The sequence below is a fragment of the Mesoplodon bidens genome (assembly GCF_964165515.1).
Source record: "Mesoplodon bidens genome assembly, chromosome: 9".
NCBI classification, from domain to species: domain Eukaryota; kingdom Metazoa; phylum Chordata; class Mammalia; order Artiodactyla; family Ziphiidae; genus Mesoplodon; species Mesoplodon bidens.
This window is the reverse complement of record NC_138166.1, coordinates 92,340,232-92,354,874: the sequence shown is the minus strand read 5'-3', so window position 1 is coordinate 92,354,874 and position 14,643 is coordinate 92,340,232. Positions and strand designations below refer to the sequence as shown.

The window sequence follows — 14,643 nt, the reverse complement described above, 5'->3', positions numbered from 1 at the left end:
CTTAGTTCCCTGACCAGGGATTGTACCTGTGACCCCAGCATTGGAAGGCAGAGTCTTTACCACTGGACTACTGGGGAAGTCCCCTGAGCTCCATGTTTTAGATTTCATAAATAAGTGAGATCATACAGTATTTGTCTTCCTCTGACTTATTTCACTTAACATAATGCCCCTAAGGTCCATCCACGTTGCTGCAAATGACAGGATTTCCTTCTTTTTCATAGCTGAATAATATTCCTCTGTGTGTGTGTACGTGTGTGTGTGTTTGTGTACATTTATCCATTCACCTGTTGATGAGTGCTTAGGTAGTTTCCCGGTCTTGGCTATTGTGAGGAATGCTACACTGAGCGTGGGAGTACAGATATCTCTTCACAATAGTGATTTTCTTTGGATATTCACCAAAGAGTTGTGGCGCACGGACTTAGTTGCTCTGCGGCATATGGGATCTTCCCGGACCAGGGCTCGAACACGTGTCCCTTGCATTGGCAGGCGGATTCTTAACCACTGAGCCACCAGGGAAGCCCAGGGAAGCTCCTCAGCCATATTCTGAGGGAGGGCTATTTCTGATTCTCCAACAATCTTACCACCAGGCAAGAAGCCTAGTTGGGCTGATGCTGCAAGGCTGGGCCCAGCAGGGAAAGCGGACTGGAGAGCAACGTGCATCCTTTTGTTAATGTGGATGATTCACATTTTCCACTGTCCACTATAGCTTCCTGGCAATACCATAGTGTTCCCAATTCACACCTTTCATAACCTGATTGGTGCAAGCATTCCAATGGGCTGGCAAGATCCAAAACTGCCAATTCCATGTTCCAAGGCCTTTAATCCCCCGGGCGTCCTCGGAGCTCGATGCCCGGCGCATAGCAGGTACTCGACAAATGTTAACTCCCTCCATCGCTTTCCTGATCCCAGCCACCCACCCCGAACTCTACCCCGCCAAATGCTGATCCTTTGACACTCTCTTCACCTCCCAAGAGCGTTGCTTTCCCTAAAAGGGCCTAAACGTGTGTGGTTCTCTCCAGCTCTGCTTCAATTGGATTCTGCAGGCGCCTTCTGCAGGCATACTACGTGCGCGGTTTGCGGGTTTCCCAAACTCAGAGCATCCTGCATGTTCCTTTCCCAATGACCTGGACAGGAGGCAAGACCTCTAGACGGGAGACAGGATGGGTAGAGCTGTGTGCGCCTTTTCTCGCCTCCTCTACTGCACGTCGAGCTCCTGGAAAGGGAGCCCGACCTTTCCCTTGCTTTGTCCCTGAAGGTTGTCCTACCAACGCAGGCGCCCCACTCACACCTGCTGCCCCGAACAGACTCGAGCCTGAGGAGGAGCGAGAAGCCCGTCACGTTCGCGCCGGCCAGGTTTTCCGGCTCTGACCCCTCCTCGTGGGCCTCCCTCCCGGCGGGCGCCCCCGGGGGCGGGACGCGCCGGGCCATCAGGGCGCTGACCGGGTGTTCCGTGCGGGTCGGGGCGGCGCCGGCTGCCGGCCGGGCCCAGGCCTCCAGCGTCCCGCGCGTCCCCACCCAGGAGGCGGATCCCGGGGGCGGGCCGGGCTCCGACCCCGCGCCGCGCAGCCCCCGTGCGCCCGCGCCCAGCGCCTGCCGCCGGCAGCCCCGCAGGCAGGAGCCCGCTCGGCCGGGAGGTGGTGCTCGCCTACCCGCGCCCGGGCCCGCGCGTTGCCGGGCAGCGGCTTGGAGGCTCCGAAGGGGGCGGAGCGGCGAGGCCGGCGTGCGGCTGGCGGCCCCCGTCCGTCCGCGGTTCCGGCCCCCGGCCAGCCCCCGCCTCGCCGGCCTCTCTCCGCGCCGGTGCGCGGCGCCCCGTCCCAGCAGTCGCCGCCGCAGCGGCCGCCCCTCCCGGGCCTGAGAGCGCTGAGCCGCGAGGCCGGGCCGGGGCGCCGACCGGGACAGCCGGAGGCGCGGCGCCGACGCCGAGGCGCGGCCATGGAGGGGAAGACCCGCGCCGGGGTCGCGCTGGTCCCGGGGCCGAGCGGCCGCGGGCCTTCCGCCCGCCGCGCCCGCCGCCGCCGCCGCTCGGGGCTGCTGCTCCCCGGCCTCTGGCTGCTGCTGCTGGCCCGGCCGGCCTCGTGCGCCCCAGGTAAGCACCGCGGAGACCCTCCGGCGCGACCCTGCCTTCCTTCATTGCTGCTATTTTCAAAATCCTGCTTTCCCCGCCCATCCTCTTTTATTCTCCACCGCTCCCTCGCCCTCCTTTCTTGAGATGCTTTTCCATTCTTTTTGGGCCCAGCAAATAAAGACACGCAGAAAATAATACGAAAAAGCAAGCGGGTTCTGGCCAATCTTGCTGAAGGTCTGCAAAGCTATTCTGTTATCCAGGGAGCCTGTGGCGGGTCTGGTGGCTTCATCTCAGAATGTGCCTTTATTTTCCCTGCAAAACGCAGGCACTGGAATTGTATTGTGCATGCCTATATGAATGTGGTTACATCAAATTTTCGGAAATACTTTATTGTCGGGGCGAAGGGGTACATTCGGCGTGTTTGCTTGAAAACAGTATTGCATTACTCTGGGTGGCCGTGCGTCCCCCCGATGCAGGCAGCTGGCGGTGTCCCCCAGTGCACCAGGACACAAAGAACATTCAAAGAGTATCTCTTGGAAAGCGCCCTGGCCATGGATCTTTCCAGGGAAATAGCTATTGCTGTTACTTCTGCAAAGGCATTAATACAACAGAGTGTGAAAATATTGTGATTCTTAAGTGTCAGGGCATGAAAGGAGTAAGGGTTGTTTTTATAATAGATGCAGTTTAGTGAATGTTAGCGTGGAATTAGGAGGCATGATTTATGAAGAAGCCTGTGGGCGGGTTTTGTTGTTGAGGAAATGATTTAATTCATATTGCTTCTCTGAAATGTTTATTTGTCCACCCCGAGCCTACACACAGGATGGTCTGGAAACCATCTCTGAGATGACATGCTGCAAGCCAGTGATTGCCCCAGCACACACACACTTGACCACTTTGGGGGCAGGAAAGGTGGAGTGAGCAGTGCGCAGAGCTGCTGCACACTGAACAAAACCAGAAAGCCGTGGAAGCCACTCCAAATCCTCCCTTCTCATGGGAGCAGTGCCAGAGGACTGGCAAGTGGCTTTGGAAGGAAATGGAACACATTGAAGGTGTCCCTGGACCTCACTGTCGGAATTCTAACCAGTGCCAGATAGAGGATGGGACAAAAAAGCATAGGAAGGGACTTAAGGGATCATAGAATGGAACTGCTCCTCTGACTGAAGAGGAAACTGACAAGAGAAGTGACTTGCTCAAGGTCACAGGCTAGTTGGTGCAGACTCATCTCTTTTCCATTCTCCTTATGGCTCTTAACCCGTGGACTTAAGCACACCTGAGACCTCCTCATAGATTTCCCATAGCTGGGTAGAGCCCTGCTCAGGGAGTCACACCAGAGCTGGGGGGACAAAATGGGTCTCTTTCAGGCAGTACACAGAGAGTGTAAATAGCTTTGTCTGACCTAGCCCCTCAGCTCTCAGCCCTGCCTCTGAGTGTTCTAGCCTGTGTGTCCAGAGGAGCGGAGACCCAGGGCTTTCCATGAGAAGAGGTAATCATGAAGAGGGCTCTTGGCGTTAGTCAACAAAGCAAGCCCATCTGATACTCATGGATTCATCTGCTGGGGCAAGCTAATGGTTCCCATTTACTGAGTGCTTGCTGTGCGCCAGGTGCTGCATTTTACTTACATGATCCAATCACACTCATTTTACAGATGAGAAAACTAAGGCTTCAGGAGTTTAGGTTAGTTTGACTCCAGACTCTACTCTTGTAACCTCTCTTCAGCTTCCCCATGTGAACATGGCCATCTGGATGTGCTGCAGATGTTGTGGATAATATAAGTAATTCTCTTGAGAAATTTAGAATAAATGGAGCTGTTTGTACTGTCCCTCGGTACAAGTCTGTTCCTGTTCCCCCTTAACCCCCAATACAAATATGCAACCTGGTGACTTGAAATTGTATTTCCGCTCTAGAGCTGACAACACAGAAGCCGTCTTCAGCACGGAGACGTCATCATTTCATGGGTTGGTGTATTGGGCTCCCCTGGTTGAGGCACACAGAAAATAATAATAATAAAGCTGCTTCTAGGCTGGGTCATAGGATAGGAACTGAGAAGGGGAGGGACACAGCACCTGTCCTCAAGGATCCAGGTGGAGACCCAGAGCAGCGCATAAGCAGGTGCAGACCCCTGCACGGACTGTCCCAGGGCAGCAAAGGCAGTGAGTGAAAGGGCTCCTTAAAGAAGACCTCTTAAAGGTGGCCCCGTCCACTTGAAGGCTGAGAGGAGTGATATTGGTGGAGGGTGGCTTCCTGATGTAGGATAGCTGGGCCTGGTGAGTGGCAGGTGATCCTGAGGAGATGCTGCATTTCAGTCTACGTCTTGTCTCTGTGCCACCAGGACCCTCTGGCTCCTCTTCCTGAGTGTTGTATTTTCATCACTGGAGTGGGGCTGGGGGAGGCTTTGCCAAACCTGCCGTGGTAGTTCTCTTTCTGAAGAGTAAGTGGTATTAGTCAGAAAGTGGCATGTCTTACTCCTGCCTTGGGTCTCCTAGGGGAGGCTGTAGTCCCTTCTGTGGCTGCCTGCAGACTCTCGCCTCCTTCCGCAGGTTTGCCTTTCCTTGTTAACTTTTGTTAAATGGAGTCCACCCTCCAGTTGGTCCCCTTATTTGAGTCTTTATTTAAATTTCTGTTTTATTGATTTCTTGTCTATTTCTATTTCATTCAGCATTTTGATTGTGCCCTTTTTTGTTTGCTTGTTTAAACATTTATAAGTTTGGTCTTTTGGAAACAAATTGTAATATTTTGGACTTGTTTTTGAATGGAGTCCTTTTAGGAGACCCTACATCCACAATACTAAAAGAAAGGGTTGTGCCCATTTCTTCATCTTATTCAGGGATGTGTCTTTCTTAAAATAATAGTTATGAAATTGATAACTTCGGAAATTATTGGAAGGTACAGAAAACAGGTATCCATAATCCCATAACCTATAGCTAACACTGTAAATAATTTTGTCTTTCCTTTGTTAACGTTAAAAAAAAGAAAACTGAATTATATGTATTTACTTTTTTCACTCAATATTTAACTTAAGCATTTCCATATTCGTTAAATATTGTTCAAAAACAGTTTCCATCTTAATAATTTACTTAATTATTCTTTTATTATTTCCAGCTTTTTCTGCTGTTATAAATAATGCTAGGATGAATAGCTATGTAGGTAAGGCTTTGTCTATATTTCTTTGTGCGTGGGCTCTGCTGGGTGCCTAATACGTGTCTCAGTAGGTGGTTGTTGAATGAATCAACTTTTTATGTAAAGCTGTAATGCTGAAATTAACCCAAGCAGTTTATGCAGTTCACTGTTTCACTTCGTCATAACCAGCATGGAATATTATTTTTAAAACTCTTGTTGCTTTAATTTTTTATTACTTTTGAGTTGAATTTTTTAATATAAATTTATTTATTTTATTATTTTTGGCTGTGTTGGGTCTTTGTTGCTGCACGCGGGCTTTCTCTAGTTGTGGCGAGCAGGGGCTTCCCTTTGTTGCCGTGTGCGGGCTTTTCATTGTGGTGGCTTCTCTTGTTGTGGAGCACGGGCTTTCTGGGCTTTCGGTGTACAGGCTTCAGTAGCTGTGGCACGTGAGCTCACTAGTTGTGGCACGCGGACTCTAGAGTGCAGGCTCAGTAGTTGTGGTGCACAGGCTTAGCTGCTCCGCGGCATGTGGGATCTTCCTGGATCAGGGCTCGAACCTGTGTCCCCTGCATTGCCAGGCAGATTTTTAACCACTGCCACGAGGGAAGTCCCTTGAGTTGAATATTTTCTGTTTATTTTGTATTTGTATTCTGCAAATTTTCTGTTTTTGCTTATTTACCTGTGATATATATATATACACACACACATATATATTTAAAATTTCTCTTTATATATTAAAGATAGCAACATTTTTTTCTCCTTTTTGTTGTGTTCTCCCCCTCCAAATGGATTTTCTTTTAAATTTTATATAATCTTGAAATTTGATTATTTTGATTAGCAAAATCTGCCATTTTGTTTTTTTCATTGCATTTATGCTTCATGGCATGTTAAATTTTTATCTTAATGCACTATTTTATTATTAGCTTTTTTTTTTTTTTTTTTTTGCTGTACGCGGGCCTCTCACTGCTGTGGCCTCTCCCGTTGCGGAGCACAGGCTCCGGACACACAGGCTCCGCGGCCATGGCTCGCGGGCCCAGCCGCTCCGCGGCATGTGGGATCTTCCGGGATAGGGGCACGAACCCGTGTCCCCTGCATCGGCAGGCGGACTCTTAACCACTGCGCCACCAGGGAAGCCCTATTATTAGCTTTTTGAGGTGAATATTGTTATACTTTTTGAGTGGTTTAGTACCTATAAACAAAGACTTAGATAAATGTTTCCAAGGTGTGATCCCTCGAGCCTCTTTGGGACGTGTAGGTGCTTGATTTCTGTGGCTCACCCTTGGCCTACATTAGAATCTTCGGTGGTAGTAACTGGGAATCTTCCTTTTTAACAAGTTCACAGCTGATTTTTAGGCACTTTCACCTTGGAACCAATGATCCAGATACCATAAACCCCTAATTGAAAGTTAATGGCATTTCACTTAATATCTTGCAATTGTCTTTTAACTGTTAGAACAGTTGATTTAAAATTGTGACATTGAAACTGTTTTTGGTTATATCTTGTTTGCTTGGTTGTCTTTGGGTTGAGAATCAAAGGGCATAGAGGACGTCATTTTAAAGCCTCACCTCCTGGCCCCTTGGGAACAGCTGCTGCAGTCTTTGTCAGGAAATTCCTCATTTAATCCTGAAAACAGAACCCAGCAGGGGTTGTGAAAAGTCACCGGGGACCTGGGAGCCACAGGTTTTCTCTCAGTGCCTTGGGTGCTAGAGGCAGCTAATTACTGTAATTATAATTACACTAGGTTGATTGTCCCAGATAGGAAGATGCTGTTCTCACTGATCTAATTTGTTTCCAAGTTGTGATCACCCACCTTTCATCTACAGCTCACTGTGACATGATTTGTCTCTCATGTGCTTAGGCAGCATGATTTGTTGGAAAGCACATTGAACTGCGAGTTAACAAACCAGAACGTGCTCTTCTCAGCCAGTGATTTGCTGTGTGACTGTGGATAGGTCACCGTGTCCTGGGTTATTTCATCAGTGTAATAAGGGGTCGCTGAGATGATCTCTAAGTTCCTTTTAGCTCTTATATTTCAGGTCCACAGGTTGGATACCTTGGAATGTACTTGTTATAGCAACTGTCCTGCTTCTACCGAATGTTTGTGAGTGTCACCGTCTCACTGTCGTGTAGATGTTCTAGCCCAGTGACCTACTGAGGCCATTGTATTCAATACTTCTTTTTTAAAAAAATCCTCCTCCACTCTTCCCTCCTGCATCCCCACCCCCAGGACACCCACCATGTCCATTTTCTCCTGATCCCTTGCATCCTAGATCCCCACTCCCACCCCACCTCATAAACCTAGTACCGAGAGCACAGGCTGTGGAGTCAGACTCGGAGGGTCATGAGAACCACGGGAGCCCCTGCAGGTGGTTAAGCAAGAAGGAAGTGACGTGACCAGATTTGCCACCTGTCACTTCATGGTGGCGTGGGGTTGATGGAAATTTTGAAAACATGTATAGACTTGGTCATGTTTATAGGCTTCAAGGAAGAATCAGTAAAGATACAGTGGTTGAAGATTTAAGAAAGAGTAGAAGTAACTGAAGGGTAATTCCTGCAAAGTGAAGAAGCTCCTGTGGGCAGAGGCTGGCGCACCATAGCGAGTGGGGGAGAAATAATAATGCGGGGAGGAATCGGAGGAGACTGACTGGTGGAAGGTTGGGAGTGAAGCCTAAGGTGATGGGAGAAATCTGTAGCGTCGCCAGTGCACATGTGATGCCGTTTGTCCTGTAGCATCTGACTGGCCATGTGTGGCCAGGGAAGGTGGGCGGTTGGCTTGAGTCAGGGCTGGGAATCTTGGGCAGACGCGGTGAAGGGCCGAGGGCAGTGGAGGATCTGTGGTGGGGATGCCGCCCTGTGGAGTCTGGGCCGGATAAGGATGGAGGGGGAAGCAGTGGATGGAGCAATGGGAGAAGAGCGGGGATGTAGGACATGCGGGCGGGAGCGGGGACTAGGACGCGGCGGGTGCTGAGTATTCAGAACGTTGGTGCTGAAAAGGGCCAACGAGAGGGGGAAGTGAAAGGATTTGAAGCCTGAGACTTGCCCTCCTCAGATCGAGGCTCAGCCGCAGAGAGGCTGCTTTTCAACTCCAGTTTGTGCTCCGTGGTAACCGGCCGGCAACTGCCGGAGGGCCGAGTCCTGCTTTGGGGGGTGCTGTGTCTGTTCACGGGGGTGAAATAAGGCAGGACGTTAAGGGAGGGTGAAGGGGGAGCCGCAAGTAGGAATCCCTGGGGCCGATGAGGAAGGGGAGGAATCGGCCTGTACGGGGTGGGCTGGAGGAGGAGACAGATGTGGCTGGAAGGGGCGGCAGTGAGCGCCGGAGCGAAGGCTCCCGGGGGTTTGGAGGGGATGAGACCCAGGGAAGAGTGGAGGGATTCACTTTATTTATTTTTTAAATAAATTCATTTATTTTATTTATTTTTGGCTGCATTGGGTCTTCGTTGCTGCGCGTGGGCTTTCTCTGGTTGTGGCGAGCGGGGGCTACTCTTCGTTGTGGTGCGCAGGCTTCTCATTGCGGTGGCTTCTCGTTGCGGAGCGCAGGCTCAGTAGTTGTGGCTTGCAGGCTCAGTAATTGTGGCGCACGGGCTTAGTTGCTCCGCGGCATGTGGGATCTTCCCGGACCAGGGCTCGAATCCTTGTCCCCTGCATTGGCAGTTGGATTCTTAACCACTGCGCCACCAGTGAAGCCGTGGAGGGATTCACTTTAGGCTGGAGGAGAGCCGGAGGAGGCTAGACCTGGGGGCAGAGATGGGCTGGTGACTGACCCCCCCCCCGTTCGTGGGGATGGTGGATGATGCCCTCTTCTGAGAAGAAGGCAAGTGTGAGAGGGGCTCGGGAGCGTGAGGAGATACCACTGGTCTCCGGAGGAGATGGAGAGGAGGTGAGTGGACGAATCGCCAGGCGGCGTCCGGCCCGGTTGCAGTTGGGAGGCCTGTCTCGGCAGCAGGCCCGGCAGGCGCGCTCTGCTTGCCTTTCCTGCGGCCCTGGTGGCCCAGAGCCTGGGCACAACGTGAGGGGGTGACAGCCGTCCTGGGCGGTGGGTGGCACGTCTCTGCGGGAGGTCGGGGCTCAGGGGCCTCCTGCTCGTGGTGACGGACAGGTGTTGGCGGCCCTGTGGAGCCACTGGGAAACTCTCCCTGCTCCTTTCTTTGTTCTCGTGTTGGGGCCTGTGGAAGGAACCCTTCATTACTGTGGTTTTGGGTGCTGGGATTAACTTTGGAGCCAGACAGCCTGAAGGGCTGCTGTAAACGCTGGGAAATCCTGCTGCGGAGCCTTCGAACGGGGAAGACACACACAGACACACACAAAACTTTCGAGCCAGACAGCCTGAAGGGCTGCTGTAAACGCTGGGTAAATCCTTCTGGGGAGCCTTCGAAGGGGGAAGACACACACACAGACACACAAACACACACAGACTTCCACAGCCAGCTTCTAGGAGAACTTGCACTGAGCCCAGCAGACAGGTGTGGACGGGGTGGGGGAGGGGAGGGGAGGTGGCTAGACCTTTGCTCGCGTGCTGCGTGCTGCGTGCTGCGTGCTGCGTGCTGCGTGCTGCGTGCTGCGTGCTGCGTGCTGCGTGCTGCGTGCTGCGTGCTGCGTGCTGCGTGCTGCGTGCTGCGTGCTGCGTGCTGCGTGCTGCGTGCTGCGTGCTGCGTGCTGCGTGCTGCGTGCTGCGTGCTGCGTGCTGCGTGCTGCGTGCTGCGTGCTGCGTGCTGCGTGCTGCGTGCTGCGTGCTGCGTGCTGCGTGCTGCGTGCTGCGTGCTGCGTGCTGCGTGCTGCGTGCTGCGTGCTGCGTGCTGCGTGCTCAGGAGCGCAGTAGAAAGGCACGCACCCAGGTTCCTCCCGGATCTACTGAATCTACTTTTTAAGGACCTTCCTTGGTGATTTGTCTGCGCACTAAGGTTTGAAAAGCTCTGGCCTAGGCAGTGTCTCCTTGAGGTTGGGTGCATTTCCAAGACTTGGTTGTTGCCTGTTAGTGGGGAGTCTTTAGTTCGTAAACATTCAGGTTTCAAGTTGGTTGGGAAAACTGAGGGAAGGGGCAGCCGCGGGTTTAGAACTGGGCTGGCGTCTGGTGGGACACGTCGCTCAGAGAACTGCTCCTGCTGCTGTTTCCCCTCGGCCTGGGCGTGTTGGGAGGCCTTTCGGCCAGCCCTGCATTGCCCTGCAGTGATCTTGGTGGTGACAGCTGAGGATTACAAAAGCACCTGGAGGCAGCTGAAGCAAACAGGTGTCAAAAGTGAGGTGAACGTGGAAGCAATTCAAGTGCCTATCAACAGACATGAACAAAATGTGGTCCGTCCGTACAAAGGAGTTATTATTCCTTCTTACAAAAGAAGGAAGTTCTCATATAGGCTGCAACATGGATGAGCCTTGACATTAATGCTAGGTGAAGTAAGACAGTCACAAAAAGACAAAAACTGTATGACTCCAGTTATGTGGTATCTAGAGTTGTCAGAATCACAGAGACAGAAAGTAGAGTGGTACCTGCCAGGGGCTGAGGGGAGGAGGGAAGGGGGAGTTAGTGTTCAGTGGGAGCGGAGTTTCAGTTTTGCAAGATGGAAAGCGTTCTGGAGATTGGTGGCACGACAATGTAAATGGGCTTAACGCCACTGAACACTTAAAAATGGTTAAGACAGTAAATTTTATGCTATGGGGGTTTTAATTTTATTTTTAAAAAGCATTTATTTATTGTCTGCGTTGGGTCTTCCTTGCTGCGTGCGGTCTTTCTCTAGTTGCGGCGAGCGGGGGCTACTCTTCGTTGCGGTGCGCGGGCTTCTCATTGTGGTGGCTTCTCTTGTTGCGGAGCACGGGCTCTAGGCGTGCGGGCTTCAGTAGTTGTGGCTCGCGGGCTCTAGAGCACAGGCTCAGGAGTTGTGGCATGTGGGCTTAGTTGCTCCGCGGCATGTGGGATCTTCCCGGACCAGGGCTCGAACCCGTGTCCTCTGCATAGGCAGGCGGACTCCCAACCACTGTGCCACCAGGGAAGTCCCTTATGTGGGTTTTAAAAAACTACAGTTATTAAAAAACCAAAGTGAAGCAGAGTAGGAACTAGCTGGTCGGGTTGCAGGAATGAACATTGGTCGGCGCTGGGAGCCGCGGTGGCCTGCGGGCAGGGCAGGAACACAGGACAGGTGCTCCTGTGGGAACGTACCGGCTGAGGCAGCTGACAGGCTGGGGTGGAAAGGCCTCTGCAGACCATCAGAGGCCAGATCTGGTGGGGGCGAGTCGGCAGCTGGTGGCTAGGACAGCAGTCACATTTCCTGCACTTGGCTCTGTGGCACCGTCAGGGATCTCCAGGCCTCTCAGCCTCAGGGCCACTTCATCTCACGTCACCTCATCCCTCATCCCTCACTTCTAACCTCACCTTTCACCTCACACTTTATCTCTCACCTCACCTTACCTATCCCTCATACATCGCTTCTTACCTCACCTCTCACCTCACCTCACCTGTATTGCTGAGAAAGCCATTTGATGGAGGATGAGATGGGGATGGGGCCGGGGAAGGGGACTCTAGGAAGGGGTCGGAGTTTTCATCCTGGGCCTGAATAGAGTCTTAAGAATTTATAAAACCAGATTCTTCTTCCTTGCCGTTGGAATTGGGCTTTTAAATATTTGGATGCATTTTCAGACTTACAATAGTTTTATTTTTTTTCTGATTGTAAAAATGGTATGTGTTCATTCCACTAATGTGTACTTACTGTTCCCTCTGCCTAGAACATTCTTATCTTAGATATGATCTCCATGGTTTACTGCACCCCTTCCTTCAGGTCTCTGCTCAAGTCTCACGTCATCAGAGAGGCTTTCTCTAACTCTCTTTTCAAGAAACAGCAGCTCCTCCATAATTCCTTGCACCTGACCCTGATTTGTCTCCACGGCGCTTATCACCATCTTACACGGGTCTGTTTATTCTCCGTCTCCCTCCACTAGACAGTCAGCTCCGCCAGGCCAGACTTGATCTGTTTGGCTCTGAGTTGTTTGTTTACCTGTGCAGCAAATCTTTCTGGAGCGCCTACTCTGGGCCGACACTGTGCTGGGCCCTGGGGATGCATCAGTGAACAAAGGTAATTACATGATGTGTGACAAGGTGATAAATGCCGTGAAGAAATGGAGCAATAAAGGGCTTGGGAGTGAGGGGCTGAAGTGTGAATCTGGGTGGTGGGGGAGGCTGCGTGGAGAGGGTGACTGTATTAGCTGCTGGGGCCTCCGTAACGAAGGGCCACAAACCCGGCGACTTAAACACCAGAAGTTTATTGCGGCAGCGTTCTGGTCACTAGACGTCCCAGACCAAGGTCTGCAGGGTCGTGCTCCCTCTGAAGGGCCGTGGTGGGGAGGATCTGTCCAGGCCTCTCTCCTGGATTCTGGCAAGCCTTGGCTTGTGGCAGCGAAACTCCAGTTTTCATGTAGGGTTCTCTCTGTGTGCATGTCGGTGTTCAAATTTCCCCTTTTTATAAGGACAGTCATTGGGTTAGAGGCCCACCCTCACCGGTATGACCTCATCTTAGCTACCTACATCTGCGGTGACCTTATTTCCAAATAAGGTCACATTCTGGGGTATTCGGGGTTAGGACGTCAACCTATGAATTTGGTGGGGGGCGGGTGGGACATGGTTCAAGCCATAACGGTGACATTTACTCTAAGATTTGAAGGAGGCCAGAGGGTGAGCCAGGCAGGCCTTTGGGGGGCGGTGTTCCCTGCAGATGAAGCAGCCAGCGCAAAGGTGGGAGTGTGCCCGTGTGGGGGGATGGGAAGGAGGCCAGTGCACCCAAAGCAAAGACGGTCGGGGAGGGGAGTGGGAGGAAGTGGGTGCTGGGTGGGAGTGTCATAGGTGTCACGGGACTGGTCATCACCCCAGGTAAGGTGGGAATTAGAATGAGAGGAGTGACGTGACGAGGCTTAACACATCGGATTTGTTGCACATTTAATGTATTCCGATGGTACAAAAAGATGTGAGTTAGAAAGTGAAAATCACCCCAGGTCCCTCCACTCAGAGATAACCACTATGACGTTTTGGTGTTTCTCCTTTCAGACTTTTTTTTCACACATATAAGCACACACACATACACGTGAAGGAAGAGTGCTGTCTTCTACGTACGTGTTGTTTGCTGACTCGCTTTTTGTCACTTCACACTTTATCATAGAGCCTTTCCTTTGTCAGGAAATACAGATCCACATCATGATTTTACTCAGTGTTGTGGATGTTCTATACTTTATTTACCCGGTTCTCTGTTGATGGATAATTATATTGCTTTCAACTTTTGTTGTGATAAGAAAACACCACTGGGCTTCCCTAGTGGCGTGGTGGTTAAGAATCCGCCTGCCAGTGCAGGGGACACAGGTTCGAGCCCTGGTCCGGGAAGATCCCACGTGCTGCGGAGCAACTAAGCCCGTGCTCCACAACTACTGAGCCTGTGCTGTAGAGCCCGCGAGCCACAACTACTGAAGCCCACACACCTAGAGACCGTGCTCTGCAATAAGAAAAGCCACCGCAGAGAAGCCCACGTGCAGCAACGAAGACCCAGCGCAGCCAAAAATAAATAAATGAATAAATAAATAAAATTAAAAAAACCAAACCAAAAAAACCCCATTGCTATGGGCATCTTTGTACATTTATCTTGGCACGCTTTTCCAATTATTTCCTTAGCATAAATTCCTGGAAATAGAACTGTTGGATTAGGCAGTATTCATGTATTAAATCTTGGTATATATTGCCAAATTGCTCTCTAGAAAGATTGAAGCAATCAACATTCTCTCTAGCAATGAATCTGAGTGCCAGTTTTGCTTCTACCTTTCCATAACATAGGCTGTTACCAATCTGTATTATCTTTGCCAAACTCATAGGTAAAAAATACCTACTTTAAAATATCTCTTTTGCATTTCCTTGCTTGTTAGTAGGCACTCAGGCCTTTGATTGAGGTCCCCTTTGCGTTCCTTTCTCTGGTTTCCCTTGCAGAAATCTCAGGGCTGACCTGGGAATAATAATACCCAACAATTACAGAGCGCTAGCCGTGTGCCAAACATTGTGCTAGGTGCAATGTATCGTGTTTAATCCATACAGCAACTCCGTGAGGTAGGCACTATTGTTATCCCCATTTTACAGATGAGGAAAATAGAGGTTAGAGAGGTTCACAGACTTGCTTAAGGTCACACAATTTGTGGGAGGAGTCCTCACCCTGGGAGTTTCCTTCACTCTGGGTCCATGTTAGAGAATGACTCCATGATCTCTGCCATTGAAATGCCCACTCACAGGCTTTGCTTGCTTGGTAGAGTGAGCTCTGTGGATCCAGAGCTGCTGTTGAGCCACCTGTGGCCCCTTGCCCGCCCCCTGCCTGTGTCAAGAAGTTCTGGCTGTGAAGGCACACCCAAGGCCGGGCACATAGAAGAAGGTGCCCACCAAATATTGGTTAAGAGAAATGAAGGAAGCAGGCTTTTGAAAGTTAGGGTATTATGTGAAGGTGCCATTTTG

The 14,643-nt window shown here is 51.1% G+C and overlaps 1 protein-coding gene across 3 annotated transcripts in view; it reads left to right on the top strand.

The window, feature by feature from the left end:
- Positions 1-1,911: 1,911 nt before the first annotated feature.
- Positions 1,912-14,643, top strand: part of KIAA1549 — a gene marked incomplete at its 5' end in the record, with an annotated part of 152,013 nt that continues 139,281 nt past the window's right edge. For 2 of the 3 annotated variants that reach the window (XM_081244458.1, XM_081244457.1), the window contains one exon: positions 1,933-2,086. In XM_081244458.1, coding sequence (XP_081100584.1) covers positions 1,933-2,086 — 154 coding nt within the window. Of the gene's footprint in view, positions 2,087-14,643 lie in introns of all 3 variants that reach the window. The other variant, XM_081244459.1, reaches the window with a different exon arrangement.